General features: G+C 49.9%; 1 protein-coding gene across 5 annotated transcripts in view; it reads left to right on the forward strand.

Moving 5' to 3' along the window:
• Positions 1 to 20695, forward strand: part of FAT3 (FAT atypical cadherin 3) — an 846518-nt gene that overhangs the window by 797579 nt on the left and 28244 nt on the right. For all 5 annotated transcript variants that reach the window (XM_075337574.1, XM_075337573.1, XM_075337576.1 and 2 more), the window contains one exon: positions 8442 to 8910. In XM_075337574.1, the coding sequence (XP_075193689.1) occupies positions 8442 to 8910 (469 nt within the window). The remainder of the gene's footprint in view (positions 1 to 8441; positions 8911 to 20695) is intronic.

Raw genomic sequence — 20695 nt, forward strand, 5'->3', positions numbered from 1 at the left:
ATTAAGTGCCAAAATAATAAGGTCATATACAGTTCATGTAACATCACCATCACAGTATATATGCAGTATATACCTAATACTCCTCTAAAGATCCTAAATAATACTGCCATACACTGCCCACATAATACCACCGCATAGCTCACAATATGTAGTAGGCACATAACAGTCCTCTAAAGAGCCTTGAAAATGAGACCATATACAAGCCCAATAATAGCACCATATAGTACACAATATGCAGCATGCACATACTATTCCAAAGATCCTTCATAATACCACCATATACAGTCCACATATTACCACCATATAGTACACATTATGCAAATAATACTATTCTAAATATCCTTGATAATACCGCCATATACAGCCCATATAATGCCACCATATAGTACACACTATGCACATAATACTATTCTATATATCCTTGATAATACCGCCATATACAGCCCACATAATAGCACAATACAGTACATAATATGCAGTATGCACATAATACTATTCTAAAGATCCTTGATAATACCGCCATATACAGCCCACATATTACCACCATATAGTACACATTATGCACATAATACTATTCTAAATATCCTTGATAATACCGCCATATACAGCCCACATAATACCACCATATAGTACACAATATGCACATAATACTATTCTATATATCCTTGATAATTCCGTCCTATACAGCACACATATCACCATATGGTACAAGCACACAATATGCAGTATCCAAACAACACTACTTTAAACATGTTAAATAATTCCGCCATATACAGCCTACATATTCCCACCATACAGTACACAATATGCAGAATGCACATAATACTACTCTAAAGATCCTATATCATACTGCCATATGCAGCCCACATAATACTGCCGTGTAGAACATAATATATAGCATGTACAAAAGAATCCTCTAAAGATCTCACAAAATACTGCTATATGCAGCCCACATAATACCACCGTATAGTACACAATATGCATTATGCACAGAACACTACTCTAAAGATCTCACATGATACCGCCATATACCACGCAGATAATACCACCGTATAGCACACAATATGCAGTATGCACAGAACACTACTCTAAAGATCTCACATAATACCGCCATACACAGTGCAGACAATACCACTGGAGCACACAATATGCAGTAAGCACAGAACACTACTCTAAAGATCTCACATAATACCGCCATATACAGCGCAGATAATACCACCGTATAGCACACAATATGCAGTATGCACAGAACACTACTCTAAAGATCTCACATAATACCGCCATATAATTCCCTTGTAATACAGCAATTCAGTTCCTAAATAATGCTGCCATACATTGTTAAATAATGGTGGTAGGTTTAGTTTGCTCGCAGAGTTTTCATCCTAGTCAATATTTGCCCCGTTTGCCACTCACCATAGAGGGTAATGTCTATTAAAGAAAAAGATATAGGGCGATACCCAAAAGATGGTTCCTAGAGGGGGTCTCTGGTAAAATTCAGGGTCTGCAGTTATCATAAGCCAAAAAGAAGTCCTTCAAACAGCAAATGTAGGAGATAAAAACAAAACCCCAAAATGATGTCTGCTTTCTTTTTCACAAACAGCACCACTATTATCCACAGGTTGTGTGCGGTATTGCAGCTCAACTCTATTGACGGAAACAAGGCTGAGCTGCAGTACCATACTCAGCCTGAGGACAAGAGTGGTGCTGTTTATGGTCAAAGGTGCACATGTTTTTCTAATCTGATGCAACCCCTAAGTGCCATCTGTCCTAACATCTGGGAGGCTCTCAGAGAAAGGGAAGACCTTCCAGGCCCTTGGAAAAGTCAAATCTCCTGGAAAGCAGCAATTCTGTAAAGTGTCTTGTGCGTGTTCCGAGAATGCTCCTCAGAAAGAGTCCAGGTATCTCCACTGACATTCATGGTGAAAGCAATAGGGCGCAAAATGGGACTGAAGAGGAGGCGAGGTCACAGATCAAAATCTCCCAAATATCCATCCCTGGCAAGTACGGCTTATACTCCATGCCTGTCCAGTGTCCATCTGCTGACCAGAATGGACGGCCAACCACCAATGTCCTCTATGACATTTTGGATTGATGAGATTTCGAGGGGCATTTGTAAGGGTGACCATAACCAAACAACTAACATCCTTTATGACATTTCCAATTGATGAGATTTCAGTGGGCATCTGTAAGGGCAGCTGTAACCCAGCCATCGATGTCCTTTATGACATTTTGGATTGATGAGATTTCAGGGGGCATCTGTAAGGGCAGCCGTAACCCAACAACCGATGTCCTTTATGACATTTTGGATTGATGAGATTTCGGAGGTGCATCTGTGAGGGTGCCCAGAATCCAACCACTGATGTCCTTTATGACGTTTTGGATTGGTGAGATTTCAGGGGGCAACTGTAAAGGTGGCCCGAATCCAACCACCAATTTCCTTTATGACATTTTGGATTGATGATCTTTCGGTAAAGGGTGGAGGGGACATTTGTAAGGGTGGCCAGAACCCAACCACCAATGTCCTTTATGACATTTTGTATTGATGAGACTTTGGGGGCCATCTTTAAGGGTGGGGCCAGAACCCAACCACACATTTTGGATTGATTAGATTTCAGGGGGCCATCTCTAAGGGTGCCAGAACCCAACCACCAATGTCCTTTATGACAGTTTGGGTTGATGAGCTTTCAGGGAGGGGTGAAGGGGACATCTTTAAGGGAGGCCAGAACCCAACCACCAATGTCCTTTATGACAGTTTGGGTTGATGAGCTTTCAGGGAGGGGTGAAGGGGACATCTTTAAGGGAGGCCAGAACCCAACCACCAATTTCCTTTATGACATTTTGAATTGATGAGATTTTTGGGGGCATCTGTAAGGGTGGCCAGAACACAACCACCAATGTCCTTTATGACCTTTTGAATTGATGAGATTTTGGGGGCATCTCTAAGGGGCCAACCCTCTAAGAACCCAACCACTCCAACCACTGATGTCCTTTATGACCTTTTGAATTGATGAGATTTTGGGGGCATCTCTAAGGGGCCAACCCTCTAAGAACCCAACCACCAATGTCCTTTATGACCTTTTGAATTGATGAGATTTTGGGGGCATCTCTAAGGGGCCAACCCTCTAAGAACCCAACTACTCCAACCACTGATGTCCTTTATGACCTTTTGAATTGATGAGATTTTGGGGCCATCTCTAAGGGTGCCAGAACCCAACCACCAATGTCCTTTTTGACAGTTTGGGTTGATGAGCTTTCAGGGAGGGGTAAAGGGGACATCTTTAAGGGCGGCCAGAACCCAACCACCAATTTCCTTTATGATATTTTGAATTGATGAGATTTTGGGGGCATCTCTAAGGGGCCAACCCTCTAAGAACCCAACCACTCCAACCACTGATGTCCTTTATGACCTTTTGAATTGATGAGATTTTGGGGGCATCTCTAAGGGGCCAACCCTCTAAGAACCCAACCACCAATGTCCTTTATGACCTTTTGAATTGATGAGATTTTGGGGGCATCTCTAAGGGGCCAACCCTCTAAGAACCCAACTACTCCAACCACTGATGTCCTTTATGACCTTTTGAATTGATGAGATTTTGGGGCCATCTCTAAGGGTGCCAGAACCCAACCACCAATGTCCTTTTTGACAGTTTGGGTTGATGAGCTTTCAGGGAGGGGTAAAGGGGACATCTTTAAGGGCGGCCAGAACCCAACCACCAATTTCCTTTATGATATTTTGAATTGATGAGATTTTGGGGGCATCTCTAAGGGGCCAACCCTCTAAGAACCCAACCACTCCAACCACTGATGTTATTTAAGACGTTTTGGATTGGTGAGTTTTTAGGGGGCAACTATAAAGGTGGCCAGAACCCAATCACTAATATCCTTTATGACATTTTGGATTGATGAGATTTTGGAGGGCCATCTGTGATGGGTGTAAAAGAAGCAGCTACATCCTCGCTCTGGAGCCTGGTGGCATTTGGGATTCCTGGTTCAGATCTTACACCTTGATCTTTGGTGGGATTTCCAATTCCTGGCTGCAGCCCCTATATATAATTATTTGCGCCTCATCGTCGGTGACCACTGATTCCCAAACGTAGTATGTTGTGCTAAGCGGGAATGGCTTGTTATCTCCTCCCTCAAAACTCCTGACATTGGGGTCAAAAGTGATGATGGCTCCTGCCGCAAGAAACATGAGCTATATCGAGGAACCAACGAGCGGTAATATAATCTGCTCCAGCCGTGTTTCTTCTAGTTTTTCACACTTTTTCGTTTTTCTTGGAAGACCATAGTCCTCATATATTAAGGATACAGTGGCACAGTCACCAATCATCAGATCTTCCTATCGTTGACCCTGTATTCAGTGATGAGTGCGGAGTGGAGCGCTGCCCACACATTTCATCTTTCCTTCATTTTATTCTTTCCCTTTTTTAGCTTGTTTTTGTGACCTCTTGGCCCCCGGCTTGTGTAGCGTGGAGTAATAACAAGGATCTTGGTAATGAACAGTAACAATCTCATTTACCTTGTGTCGGGCCGCTGTTTGTAATTATTAACCTCCAGATTGTTGATGACGAGCTGAACTGCGCTCGCAATTAAGGGCTCACGACTATCCAAGAAAAAAACAAACCACGCTCGGACCAATGTTATTCAATGGGGCAGTGCTGAGCGCTAATCAGGGGCAGTTACTGACCCAAGGCAAAACTCAGCAGAGATGAGCCTGATTTTGTTGTAAAATATTCCACACAAGAAAACCTATAAGAGATGAACATAATCCCATGTGCTCCAGGATCCTACCATTTCTTTACACCGGACCAAATCCCTAACTGAGCCCGATCCTAGTGAATCCCTATAGTGTTCCCCCCAATATGACACCCCTTACATAACCCGATACAGTATTATGCTTCCCACCATGTTATGACCCATTGTGATCCTGCCATGGCGTGCTCTTTCCCATTATGATGTTTCACACTGTGCCCCCTCCATATTATGATCCCTCCATAGTTTTGCTCATACATTAAAATGCCCACACACTATGATGCCTCCGGAGTGCCCCCACCATTATGATGCTTCCACAGTGCCCCCACACATTATGATGCTTCCACAGTGCCCCCACACATTATGATGCTTCCACAGTGCCCCCACACAGTATTATGCCTCCGGAGTGCCCCCACAGAGTATGATGCTTCCACAGTGCCCCCACACAGTATGATGCTTCCACAGTGCCCCCACACAGTATGATGCTTCCACAGTGCCCCCACACATTATGATGCTTCCACAGTGCTCCCACACATTATGATGCTTCCACAGTGCTCCCACACATTATGAGGCTTCCACAGTGCCCCCACACATTATGATGCTTCCACAGTGCTCCCACACATTATGAGGCTTCCACAGTGCCCCCACACATTATGATGCTTCCACAGTGCCCCCACACATTATGATGCTTCCACAGTGCTCCCACACATTATGATGCTTCCACAGTGCTCCCACACATTATGAGGCTTCCACAGTGCCCCCACACATTATGATGCTTCCACAGTGCTCCCACACATTATGAGGCTTCCACAGTGCCCCCACACAGTATGATGCTTCCACAGTGCCCCCACACATTATGATGCTTCCACAGTGCTCCCACACATTATGATGCTTCCACAGTGCTCCCACACATTATGATGCTTCCACAGTGCTCCCACACATTATGATGCTTCCACAGTGCCCCCACACATTATGATGCTTCCACAGTGCTCCCACACATTATGAGGCTTCCACAGTGCCCCCACACAGTATGATGCTTCCACAGTGCCCCCACACATTATGATGCTTCCACAGTGCTCCCACACATTATGATGCTTCCACAGTGCCCCCACACATTATGATGCTTCCACAGTGCTCCCACACATTATGAGGCTTCCACAGTGCCCCCACACATTATGATGCTTCCACAGTGCCCCCACACAGTATTATGCCTCTGGAGTGCCCCCACACAGTATGATGCTTCCACAGTGCTCCCACACATTATGATGCTTCCACAGTCCACAGAGGTCCACAGAGAGGACCCTGCCCATGAGGAATCAAAGTCTACAAGGGATGGGTGAGGATACAGGAGGAGAATGGACCCTGCCTGCGAGGGCTCACAGTCTACAGGGGATGGGTGAGGATACAGGAGGAGAGAGAACCCTGCCCCTGAGGAATCACAGTCTACAAGGGATGGGTGAGAATACAGGAGGAGAGAGGACCCTGCCCATGATGAATCACAGTCTACAAGAGATAGGTGAGGGTACAGGAGGAGAGAGGACCCTGCCCGCGAGGTCTCACAGTCTACAAGGGATGGGTGAGGAGACAGGAGGAGAGAGGACCCTGCCTGTGAGGGCTCACAGTCTACAAGGGATGGGTGAGGATACAGGAGGAGAGAGTTCCCTGCCCGCGAGGGCTCACAGTCTACAGGGGATGGGTGAGGATACAGGAGGAGAGCGGACCCTGCCTGCGAGGGATCACAGTCTAGAGGGGATGGGTGAGGATACAGGAGGAGAGAGGACCCTGCCCACGAGGGCTCACAGTCTACAGGGGATGGGTGAGGATACAGGAGGAGAGCGGACCCTGCCTGCGAGGGATCACAGTCTAGAGGGGATGGGTGAGGATACAGGAGGAGAGAGGACCCTGCCCACGAGGGCTCACAGTCTACAGGGGATGGGTGAGGATACAGGATTAGAGAGGACCCTGCCCGTGAGGGCTCACAGTCTACTAGGGATGGGTGAGGATACAGGAGGAGAGAGTTCCCTGCCCGCGAGGGCTCACAGTCTACAGGGGATGGGTGAGGAGAGAGGAGGAGAGAGGACCCTGCCCGCGAGGGCTCACAGTCTACTGGGGATGGGTGAGGATACTGGAGGAAAGAGGACCCTGCTCACGAGGGCTCACAGTCTACAGGGGATGGGTGAGGATACAGGAGGAGAGAGGACCCTGCTCACGAGGGCTCACAATCTACAGGGGATGGGTGAGGATACAGGAGGAGAGAGGACCCTGCCCACGAGGGCTCACAGTCTACAGGGGATGGGTGAGGATACAGGAGGAGAGCGGACCCTGCCTGCGAGGGATCACAGTCTAGAGGGGATGGGTGAGGATACAGGAGGAGAGAGGACCCTGCCCACGAGGGCTCACAGTCTACAGGGGATGGGTGAGGATACAGGAGGAGAGCGGACCCTGCCTGCGAGGGATCACAGTCTAGAGGGGATGGGTGAGGATACAGGAGGAGAGAGGACCCTGCCCACGAGGGCTCAGTCTACAGGGGATGGGTGAGGATACAGGATTAGAGAGGACCCTGCCCGTGAGGGCTCACAGTCTACTAGGGATGGGTGAGGATACAGGAGGAGAGAGTTCCCTGCCCGCGAGGGCTCACAGTCTACAGGGGATGGGTGAGGAGAGAGGAGGAGAGAGGACCCTGCCCGCGAGGGCTCACAGTCTACTGGGGATGGGTGAGGATACAGGAGGAGAGAGTTCCCTGCCCGCGAGGGCTCACAGTCTACAGGGGATAGGTGAGGATACAGGAGGAGAGAGTTCCCTGCCCGCGAGGGCTCACAGTCTACAGGGGATGGGTGAGGAGAGAGGAGGAGAGAGGACCCTGCCCGCGAGGGCTCACAGTCTACTGGGGATGGGTGAGGATACAGGAGGAGAGAGGACCCTGCCCACGAGGGCTCACAATCTACAGGGGATGGGTGAGGATACAGGAGGAGAGAGGACCCTGCCCGCGAGGGCTCACAGTCTACAGGGGATGGGTGAGGAGAGAGGAGGAAAGAGGACCCTGCTCACGAGGGCTCACAGTCTACAGGGGATGGGTGAGGATACAGGAGGAGAGAGTTCCCTGCCCGCGAGGGCTCACAGTCTACAGGGGATAGGTGAGGATACAGGAGGAGAGAGTTCCCTGCCCGCGAGGGCTCACAGTCTACAGGGGATGGGTGAGGAGAGAGGAGGAGAGAGGACCCTGCCCGCGAGGGCTCACAGTCTACTGGGGATGGGTGAGGATACAGGAGGAGAGAGGACCCTGCCCACGAGGGCTCACAATCTACAGGGGATGGGTGAGGATACAGGAGGAGAGAGGACCCTGCCCACGAGGGCTCACAATCTACAGGGGATGGGTGAGGATACAGGAGGAGAGAGGACCCTGCCCGCGAGGACTCACAGTCTACAGGGGATGGGTGAGGATACAGGAGGAGAGAGGACCCTGCCCGCGAGGACTCACAGTCTACAGGGGATGGGTGAGGATTCAGTAGGTGAGAAAGAAAGGAATCGGCAATGTTGAGCTACATATAAACATGGCGTATGTCTGCAGACACCGTATCCGCCATGTCTTGTACCCCGCCACTCGGGCATGCACCCCTCTCGGCGCTGCCTGTTTCCGATGTTGGGGGATGGCGGGCTTCCACACGCTGACTCTTTGTTTCTTTCTGCAGATAGTGGACGGTAAGCTGTGGTTCCAGTTGGACTGTGGCAGCGGTCCAGGAATCCTGGGAATTTCTGGCCGGACGGTTAACGATGGGAACTGGCACTCCGTCTTTCTGGAGCTGAACCGGAATTTCACAAGCTTGTCGCTGGACGATAGCTACGTGGAGCGACGCAAGGCGCCCCTCTACTACCAGACCCTCAGCACCGATAGCTCCATCTACTTTGGAGCCCAGGTGCAAGTGGAAAATGTCCGCAGCCTGACTGACAAGAGGAGCACGCAGGTCCTGGGGGGCTTCCAGGGGTGCCTGGACTCCGTCATCCTGAATAACAATGAACTGCCACTTCAGAACAAGAGGAGCAGCTTTGCAGAAGTGGTCGGCCTGACGGAATTAAAGCTTGGCTGCGTGCTCTACCCCGATGCTTGTGAACGGAAGCCGTGCCAGAACGGAGGCAGCTGTACCAGTGTGCCATCTGGTGGTAAGCTCTCATTACTGCAGCCTGTATCCTTCCACTATCAGACAAAGAGCCACAACCCTCAGGACTCCCATTCTAGTGGAACTACAGCTCCCAGCATTCCCTGAGAGTCACGGCTATCAGGACTCACTGAGGGTTATAGTTCTACAATACCGGGAGTGGATCCTGCTCTGAGCAGTTTGGAGAGTTATGGATTTATCTCTGTTACTTGTTATTTTACATTATTGCCTGTTTGATGGCAGCGACTAGAAACAGCTATTATTTATCATTAGTGATGAGCGGGCACTACCATGCTCGGGTGCTCAGTACTGGTAACTAGTGATGAGCGGGCACTACCATGCTCGGGTGCTCAGTACTGGTAACTAGTGATGAGCGGGCACTACCATGCTCGGGTGCTCAGTACTGGTAACTAGTGATGAGCGGGCACTACCATGCTCGGGTGCTCAGTACTGGTAACTAGTGATGAGCGGACACTACCATGCTCGGGTGCTCAGTACTGGTAACTAGTGATGAGCGGGCACTACCATGCTCGGGTGCTCAGTACTGGTAACTAGTGATGAGTGGGCACTACCATGCTCGGGTGCTCAGTACTGGTAACTAGTGATGAGCGGGCACTACCATGCTCGGGTGCTCAGTACTGGTAACTAGTGATGAGCGGGCACTACCATGCTCGAGTGCTCAGTACTGGTAACTAGTGATGAGCGGGCACTACCATGCTCGAGTGCTCAGTACTGGTAACTAGTGATGAGCGGGCACTACCATGCTCGAGTGCTCAGTACTGGTAACTAGTGATGAGCGGGCACTACCATGCTCGAGTGCTCAGTACTGGTAACTAGTGATGAGCGGACACTACCATGCTCAGGTGCTCAGTACTCGTAACTAGTGATGAGCGAGCACTACCATGCTCAGGTGCTCAGTACTGGTAACTAGTGATGAGCGGGCACTACCATGCTCGAGTGCTCAGTACTGGTAACTAGTGATGAGCGGGCACTACCATGCTCGAGTGCTCAGTACTGGTAACTAGTGATGAGCGGGCACTACCATGCTCAGGTGCTCAGTACTGGTAACTAGTGATGAGCGGGCACTACCATGCTCGGGTGCTCAGTACTGGTAACTAGTGATGAGCGAGCACTACCATGCTCGGGTGCTCAGTACTGGTAACTAGTGATGAGCGGGCACTACCATGCTCGGGTGCTCTGTACTGGTAACTAGTGATGAGCGGGCACTACCATGCTCAGGTGCTCAGTACTCGTAACTAGTGATGAGCGAGCACTACCATGCTCGGGTGCTCAGTACTGGTAACTAGTGATGAGCGGGCACTACCATGCTCGAGTGCTCAGTACTGGTAACTAGTGATGAGCGGGCACTACCATGCTCGAGTGCTCAGTACTGGTAACTAGTGATGAGCGGGCACTACCATGCTCAGGTGCTCAGTACTGGTAACTAGTGATGAGCGGGCACTACCATGCTCGGGTGCTCAGTACTGGTAACTAGTGATGAGTGAGCACTACCATGCTCGGGTGCTCAGTACTGGTAACTAGTGATGAGCGGGCACTACCATGCTCGGGTGCTCTGTACTGGTAACTAGTGATGAGCGGGCACTACCATGCTCGAGTGCTCAGTACTGGTAACTAGTGATGAGCGGGCACTACCATGCTCGAGTGCTCAGTACTGGTAACTAGTGATGAGCGGGCACTACCATGCTCGGGTGCTCAGTACTGGTAACTAGTGATGAGCGGGCACTACCATGCTCGGGTGCTCAGTACTGGTAACTAGTGATGAGCGGGCACTACTATGCTCGAGTGCTCAGTACTGGTAACTAGTGATGAGCGGGCACTACCATGCTCGAGTGCTCAGTACTGGTAACTAGTGATGAGTGGGCACTACCATGCTCGGGTGCTCAGTACTGATAACTAGTGATGAGCGGGCACTACCATGCTCGGGTGCTCAGTACTGGTAACTAGTGATGAGCGAGCACTACCATGCTCAGGTGCTCAGTACTGGTAACTAGTGATGAGCGGACACTACCATGCTCGGGTGCTCAGTACTGGTAACTAGTGATGAGCGGGCACTAGCATGCTCAGGTGCTCAGTACTGGTAACTAGTGATGAGCGGGCACTACCATGCTCGGGTGCTCAGTACTCGTAACTAGTGATGAGCGGGCACTACCATGCTCAGGTGCTCAGTACTGGTAACTAGTAATGCGCGGGCACTACCATGCTCGGGTGCTCAGTACTGGTAACTAGTGATGAGCGGGCACTAGCATGCTCAGGTGCTCAGTACTGGTAACTAGTGATGAGCGGGCACTACCATGCTCGGGTGCTCAGTACTGGTAACTAGTGATGAGCGGGCACTACCATGCTCAGGTGCTCAGTACTCGTAACTAGTGATGAGCGGGTACTACCATGCTCGGGTGCTCAGTACTGGTAACTAGTGATGAGCGGGCACTACCATGCTCAGGTGCTCAGTACTCGTAACTAGTGATGAGCGGGCACTACCATGCTCGGGTGCTCAGTACTGGTAACTAGTGATGAGCGAGCACTACCATGCTCAGGTGCTCAGTACTGGTAACTAGTGATGAGCGGGCACTACCATGCTCAGGTGCTCAGTACTGGTAACTAGTGATGAGCGGGCACTACCATGCTCGGGTGCTCAGTACTGGTAACTAGTGATGAGCGGACACTACCATGCTCAGGTGCTCAGTACTGGTAACTAGTGATGAGCGGGCACTACCATGCTCGGGTGCTCAGTACTGGTAACTAGTGATGAGCGGGCACTACCATGCTCAGGTGCTCAGTACTGGTAACTAGTGATGAGCGGGCACTACCATGCTCGGGTGCTCAGTACTCGTAACTAGTGATGAGCGGGCACTACCATGCGCGGGTGCTTGGTACTCGTAACTAGTGATAAGCGGGCACTACCATGCTCGTGTTCTCTATACTCATAACCAGCACCTGAGCATGGTAGTGCCCACTCATTACTAGTTACAGTTAGGTCCAGAAATCTTTGGCCAGTGACACAATTTTCGCGTGTTGGGCTCTGCATGCCACCACATTGGATTTGAAATGAAACCTCTACAACAGAATTCAAGTGCAGATTGTAACGTTTAATTTGAAGGTTTGAACACAAATATCTGATAGAAATTGTAGGAATTGTCACATTTCTTTACAAACACTCCACATTTTAGGAGGTCAAAAGTAATTGGACAAATAAACCAAACCCAAACAAAATATTTTTATTTTCAATATTTTGTTGCGAATCCTTTGGAGGCAATCACTGCCTTAAGTCTGGAACCCATGGACATCACCAAACGCTGGGTTTCCTCCTTCTTAATGCTTTGCCAGGGCTTTACAGCCGCAGCCTTCAGGTCTTGCTTGTTTGTGGGTCTTTCCGTCTTAAGTCTGGATTTGAGCAAGTGAAATGCATGCTCAATTGGGTTAAGATCTGGTGATTGACTTGGCCATTGCAGAATGTTCCACTTTTTTGCACTCATGAACTCCAGGGTAGCTTTGGCTGTATGCTTGGAGTCATTGTCCATCTGTACTATGAAGCGCCGTCCGATCAACTTTGCGGCATTTGGCTGAATCTGGGCTGAAAGTATATCCCGGTACACTTCAGAATTCATCCGGCTACTCTTGTCTGCTGTTATGTCATCAATAAACACAAGTGACCCAGTGCCATTGAAAGCCATGCATGCCCATGCCATCACGTTGCCTCCACCATGTTTTACAGAGGATGTGGTGTGCCTTGGATCATGTGCCGTTCCCTTTCTTCTCCAAACTTTTTTCTTCCCATCATTCTGGTACAGGTTGATCTTGGTCTCATCTGTCCATAGAATACTTTTCCAGAACTGAGCTGGCTTCATGAGGTGTTTTTCAGCAAATGTAACTCTGGCCTGTCTATTTTTGGAATTGATGAATGGTTTGCATCTAGATGTGAACCCTTTGTATTTACTTTCATGGAGTCTTCTCTTTACTGTTGACTAAAGCCCACTTTACACGTTGCAATTAGTTGTACAATCGCATTTGCGATGTGACACGCCCAGGTCGCATATGCGATTGAATGAGATTGCACGTTGGTCGTTCATTTGCTGTCACACGAGCGTTAGTAGTCTATGTTAAATTGATCAATTTTGTGTGCGATCCTTTAGATCATGTGATCTGTGACGTATGCATTGGGCACCTTTTTTTTTTATTTATTGACTTGACAAGCGTGTGTAATGTGTAGGGATGCGTTTTTACTATGTCATCTGCCATTCAGCTCTGCTACATGGCCGCTAACAGCAGACACAGACAGCCATGTAGCAGCGGTGAATGGCAGATGACAGCAGACACAGACAGCCATGTAGCAGAGCTGAATGGCAGATGACAGCAGACACAGACAGCCATGTAGCAGAGCTGAATGGCAGATGACAGCAGCCACAGACAGAGCCGCACTGTCAGAATGAACTCGGGTGAACTTCACCCGACTTCATTGTCATGCTGCGGCTCTGTCTGTGTCGCGCCCTGATTAGCGGTCAGGACTCACCGGTGACCACTAAACTCCTGAGTAAGTGAATTGAGCAGCCCTCTCTCATATACTCACCGATCCCCGATCCCCGGCGCTGCACGGCGTTCACACTGCTCCGGCGGCTTTTACTGTTTTGAAAAAGCCGGCCGCCCATTAAACAATCTCGTATTCCCTGCTTTCCCCGCCCACCGGCGCCTGTGATTGGTTACAGTGAGACACGCCCCCACTCTGAGTGACAGGTGTCACACTGCACCCAATTACAGCAGCCGGTGGGCGTGTCTATACTGTGTAGTGAAATAAATAATTAAATAATGAAAAAAAACGGCGTGCGGTTCCCCCCATTTTTAAAACCAGCCAGATAAAGCCATACGGCTGAAGGCTGGTATTGTCAGGATGGGGAGCTCCACGTTATGGGGAGCCCCCCAGCCTAACAATATCAGCCAACAGCCGCCCAGAATTGCCGCATACATTAGATGCGGCAGTTCTGGGACTGTACCCGGCTCTTCCCGATTTACCCTGGTGCGTTGGCAAATCGGGGTAATAAGGAGTTATTGGCAGCCCATAGCTGCCAATAACTCCTAGATTAATCATGTCAGGCGTCTATGAGACACCCTCCATGATTAATCTGTAAATTACAGTAAATAAACACACACACCCGAAAAAATCCTTTATTAGAAATAAAAAACACAAACATATACCCTGGTTCACCACTTTAATCAGCCCCAAAAAGCCCTCCATGTCCGGCGTAATCCAGGATGGTCCAGCGTCGCTTCCAGCTCTGCTGCATGGAGGTGACCGGAGCTGCAAAATACACCGCCGCTCCTGTCACCTTCACGCAGGTAATGAAAACAGCCGCGCGATCAGCTGCTGTCACTGAGGTTACCCGCTGTCACTGGATCCAGCGGTGGCCGCGGGTAACCTCAGTGACAGCTCAGCTGATCGCGCTACTCACCGCCGCTCCTCTCACTTCCACGCAGCAACTGAGGTGAGTAGCGCGATCAGCTGAGCTGTCACTGAGGTTACCCGCGGCCACCGCTGGATCCAGTGACAGCGGGTAACCTCAGTGACAGCAGCTGATCGCGCGGCTGTCTTCATTACCTGCGTGGAGGTGACCGGAGCGGCGGTGTCTTCTGCAGCTCCGGTCACCTCCATGCAGCAGCGCTGGAAGCGACGCTGGACCATCCTGGATTACGCCGGACATGGAGGGCTTTTTGGGGCTGATTAAAGTGGTTAACCAGGGTATATGTTTGTGTTTTTATTTCTAATAAAGGATTTTTTCTGGTGTGTGTGTTTATTTACTGTAATTTACAGATTAATCATGGAGGGTGTCTCATAGACGCCTGACATGATTAATCTAGGACTTATTGGCAGCTATGGGCTGCCAATAACTCCTTATTACCCCGATTTGCCAACGCACCAGGGCAAATCGGGAAGAGCCGGGTACAGTCCCAGAACTGTCGCATCTAATGTATGCGGCAATTCTGGGCGGCTGTTGGCTGATATTGTTAGGGTGGGGGGCTCCCCATAACGTGGAGCTCCCCATCCTGAGAATACCAGCCTTCAGCCGTATGGCTTTATCTGGCTGGTTTTAAAATTGGGGGGAACGCACGCCGGTTTTTTAAATTATTTAATTATTTATTTCACTACACAGTATAGACACGCCCACCAGCTGCTGTGATTGGGTGCAGTGTGACACCTGTCACTCAGAGTGGGGGCGTGTCTCACTGTAACCAATCATAGGCGCCGTGTGGGCGGGGAAAGCAGGGAATACGAGATTGTTTAATGGGCGGCCGGCTTTTTCAAAACAGTAAAAGCCGCCGGAGCAGTGTGAACGCCGTGCAGCGCCGGGGATCGGTGAGTATATGAGAGAGGGTGATAGACTGACATGGACAGAGAGAGAGGGACAGAGATAGTGACCGACTGACAGAGATTAGTGAATGACAGACATTGTGAGGCGCTTTTCAGCTGCGCTCTGAAGCAGACCTTTTATAAGCTGCGGTGCAGAGCGCACACCTGCGCACATAGCATCAGACACCAAAATCGTATGAGGGATGTCACACGTTACAATTCACTAGGTTCGTGCAACAAAACGCTCAATTCTAGACAAAGATACGATGTGTTTGCGATCAACGGTTTTGCGTTCAATCCTGATCGCACGTAGATGTCACACGCAGATACCTCACAAACGATGCCGGATGTGCGTCACTTACAACTTGACCCCAACGACGGATTGTGAGATATATTGAAGCGTGTGTAGCGGGCTTTAGAGACAGATACACCTACTTCACTGAGAGTGTTCTGGACTTCAGTTGATGTTGTGAACGGGTTCTTCTTCACCAAAGAAAGTATGCGGCGATCATCCACCACTGTTGTCATCCGTGGACGCCCAGGCCTTTTTGAGTTCCCAAGCTCACCAGTCAATTCCTTTTTTCTCAGAATGTACCCGACTGTTGATTTTGCTACTCCAAGCATGTCTGCTATCTCTCTGATGGATTTTTTCTTTTTTTTCAGCCTCAGGATGTTCTGCTTCACCTCAATTGAGAGTTCCTTAGACCGCATGTTGTCTGGTCACAGCAACAGCTTCCAAATGCAAAGCCACACACCTGTAATCAACCCCAGACCTTTTAACTACTTCATTGATTACAGGTTAACGAGGGAGACGCCTTCAGAGTTAATTGCAGCCCTTAGAGTCCCTTGTCCAATTACTTTTGGTCCCTTGAAAAACAGGAGGCTATGCATTACAGAGCTATGATTCCTAAACCCTTTCTCCGATTTGGATGTGAAAACTCTCATATTGCAGCTGGGAGTGTGCACTTTCAGCCCATATTATATATAGAATTGTATTTCTGAACATGTTTTTGTAAACAGCTAAAATAACAAAACTTGTGTCACTGTCCAAATATTTCTGGACCTAACTGTATGAGCACCTGAGCATGGTAGTGCCCACTCATTACTAGTTATTATCTGAGGATCAAAGTCTCGTACTGACACAGCGGAGGGTTTGCTGCAATTGTTTCAGTGTAGGTAATCCTCTGTGAGCTAATGAGGCTGAGGTCCTGATTAAGGAGTCACTTAAAGGGATAATCCAAGCAACATCTCTCCATAGGGCAGGTGATGAGTGTATGATCGGTGGGGTCTGGTCACTAAGGCTAGGGTCACATTTCCGTTGTTTGCACCAGTCACATACATTGCTTGACGCTTGTGACTGATGCGTTGTACAACGGATGACAAGTATTGGATGAGAAAGCGGATTCCATCCGGATCAGCTGATCGTTCGGCCACCGATGTGCATGCGCAGTGAAAACATACGGATTGTGCTGCTCAAAACGTTGCATGCTGCTTTCCTGCCGCCCGGCGGTCAGTCGTTCCACGACTGATCAGTCGGGTGGAGGATGCAATGCAGCGTCATCAGTCACAATCCGCCGCTCATACAAGTCTATGGGAAACAACGGAATCCGCCAAACGGATACCAGAGCCGCGGATTGTGACTGATACAAATTGACGGAAACGTGGACCGAGCCTAAAACCCCTCCAAGAGTACAAAGTTGTGTATCTACCATGTGAATCCACCTGAAGTGCATACATGTGTCCTGACCGCTGCTCTACTCACTACCCGACCATAGAAGTGACTGGAGTGGAGGTCACACATGAGCACTACCCGACCATAGAAGTGACTGGAGTGGAGGTCACACATGAGCACTACCCGACCATAGAAGTGACTGGAGTGGAGGTCACACATGAGCACTACCCGTCCATAGAAGTGACTGGAGTGGAGGTCACACATGAGCACTACCCGACCATAGAAGTGACTGGAGTGGAGGTCACACATGAGCACTACCCGACCATAGAAGTGACTGGAGTGGAGGTCACACATGAGCACTACCCGACCATAGAAGTGACTGGAGTGGAGGTCACACATATACACTACCCAACCATAGAAGTGACTGGAGTGGAGGTCACACATGAGCACTACCCGACCATAGAAGTGACTGGAGTGGAGGTCACACATGAGCACTACCCGACCATAGAAGTGACTGGAGTAGAGGTCACACATATACACTACCCGACCATAGAAGTGACTGGAGTGGAGGTCACACATATACACTACCCGACCATAGAAATGACTGGAGTGGAGGTCACACATGAGCACTACCCGGCCATAGAAGTGACTGGAGTGGAGGTCACACATGAGCACTACCCGACCATAGAAGTGACTGGAGTGGAGGTCACACATGAGCACTACCCGACCATAGAAGTGACTGGAGTGGAGGTCACACATGAGCACTACCCGACCATAGAAGTGACTGGAGTGGAGGTCACACGTGTACACTACCCGACCATAGAAGTAACTGGAGTGGAGGTCACACATGAACACTACCCGACCATAGAAGTGACTGGAGTGGAGGTCACACATGAGCACTACCCGACCATAGAAGTGACTGGAGTGGAGGTCACACATGTGCACTACCCGACCATAGAAGTGACTGGAGTGGAGGTCACACATGAGCACTACCCGACCATAGAAGTGACTGGAGTGGAGGTCACACATGTACACTACCCGACCATAGAAGTGACTGAAGTGGAGGTCACACATGAGCACTACCCGACCATAGAAGTGACTGGAGTGGAGGTCACACATGAGCACTACCCGACCTTAGAAGTGACTGGAGTGGAGGTCACACATATACACTACCCGACCATAGAAGTGACTGGAGTGGAGGTCACACATGTACACTACCCGACCATAGAAGTGACTGGAGTGGAGGTCACACATGTACACTACCCGACCATAGAAGTGACTGGAGTGGAGGTCACACATGAGCACTACCCGACCATAGAAGTGACTGGAGTGGAGGTCACACATATACACTACCCGACCATAGAAGTGACTGGAGTGGAGGTCACACATGAGCACTACCCGACCATAGAAGTGACTGGAGTGGAGGTCACACATGAGCACTACCCAACCATAGAAGTGACTGGAGTGGAGGTCACACATGAGCACTACCCAACCATAGAAGTGACTGGAGTGGAGGTCACACATGAGCACTACCCGACCATAGAAGTGACTGGAGTGGAGGTCACACATGAGCACTACCCAACCATAGAAGTGACTGGAGTGGAGGTCACACATGAGCACTACCCAACCATAGAAGTGACTGGAGTGGAGGTCACACATGAGCACTACCCGACCATAGAAGTGACTGGAGTGGAGGTCACACATGAGCACTACCCAACCATAGAAGTGACTGGAGTGGAGGTCACACATGAGCACTACCCAACCATAGAAGTGACTGGAGTGGAGGTCACACATGAGCACTACCCGACCATAGAAGTGACTGGAGTGGAGGTCACACATGTACACTACCCGACCATAGAAGTGACTGGAGTGGAGGTCACACATGAGCACTACCCAACCATAGAAATGACTGGAGTGGAGGTCACACATGAGCACTACCCGACCATAGAAGTGACTGGAGTGGAGGTCCCACATGAGCACTACCCGACCATAGAAGTGACTGGAGTGGAGGTCACACATATACACTACCCGACCATAGAAGTGACAGGAGTGGAGGTCACACATGAGCACTACCCGACCATAGAAGTGACTGGAGTGGAGGTCACACATGTACACTACCCGACCATAGAAGTGACTGGAGTGGAGGTCACACATGTACACTACCCGACCATAGAAGTGACTGGAGTGGAGGTCACACACTTACACTACCCGACCATAGAAGTGACTGGAGTGGAGGTCACACATATGCACTACCCGACCATAGAAGTGACTGGAGTGGAGGTCACACATGAGCACTACCTGACCATAGAAGTGACTGGAGTGGAGGTCACACACTTACACTACCCGACCATAGAAGTGACTGGAGTGGAGGTCACACATGAGCACTACCCGACCATAGAAGTGACTGGAGTGGAGGTCACACATATACACTACCCGACCATAGAAGTGACTGGAGTGGAGGTCACACATGTACACTACCCGACCATAGAAGTGACTGGAGTGGAGGTCACACATGAGCACTACCTGACCATAGAAGTGACTGGAGTGGAGGTCACACATGAGCACTACCCGACCATAGAAGTGACTGGAGTGGAGGTCACACATGAGCACTACCCGACCATAGAAGTGACTGGAGTGGAGGTCACACATGACCACTACCCGACCATAGAAGTGACTGGAGTGGAGCTCACACATGTACACTACCCGACCATCGAAGTGACTGGAGTGGAGGTCACACATGAGCACTACCCGACCATAGAAGTGACTGGAATGGAGGTCACACATTAGCACTACCCGACCATAGAAGTGACTGGAGTGGAGGTCACACATGAGCACTACGCGACCATAGAAGTGACTGGAGTGGAGGTCACACATGAGCACTACCCGACCATAGAAGTGACTGGAGTGGAGGTCACACATGAGCACTACCCGACCATAGAAATGACTGGAGGGGAGGTCACACATGAGCACTACCCGACCATAGAAGTGACTGGAGTGGAGGTCACACATGTACACTACCCGACCATAGAAGTGACTGGAGTGGAGGTCACACATATACACTACCCGACCATAGAAGTGACTGGAGTGGAGGTCACACATGAGCACTACCCGACCATAGAAGTGACTGGAGCGGAGGTCACACATGTACACTACCTGACCATAGAAGTGACTGGAGTGGAGGTCACACATATACACTACCCGACCATAGAAGTGACTGGAGTGGAGGTCACACATGAGCACTACCCGACCATAGAAGTGACTGGAGTGGAGGTCACACATGAGCACTACCCGACCATAGAAGTGACTGGAGTGGAGGTCACACATGAGCACTACCCGACCATAGAAATGACTGGAGGGGAGGTCACACATGAGCACTACCCGACCATAGAAGTGACTGGAGTGGAGGTCACACATGTACACTACCCGACCATAGAAGTGACTGGAGTGGAGGTCACACATGTACACTCCCCGACCATAGAAGTGACTGGAGTGGAGGTCACACATATGCACTACCCGACCATAGAAGTGATTGGAGTGGAGGTCACACATGAGCACTACCCGACCATAGAAGTGAATGGAGCGGATGTCACTCATACGCACCACACAACCATAGAAGTGAATGCAGCGGAGGTCACTCATGAGCACTACCAGACTATAGAAGTGACTGGAGCAGAGGTCACTCATAAGCACTCCCCGACCTTAGAAGTGAACGGAGCGGAGGTCACTTATGAGTACTACCCAACCATAGAATTGAATGGA

The sequence above is a fragment of the Anomaloglossus baeobatrachus genome, chromosome 2 (genome assembly GCF_048569485.1).
Source record: "Anomaloglossus baeobatrachus isolate aAnoBae1 chromosome 2, aAnoBae1.hap1, whole genome shotgun sequence".
Classification (NCBI taxonomy): Eukaryota; Metazoa; Chordata; class Amphibia; order Anura; family Aromobatidae; genus Anomaloglossus; species Anomaloglossus baeobatrachus.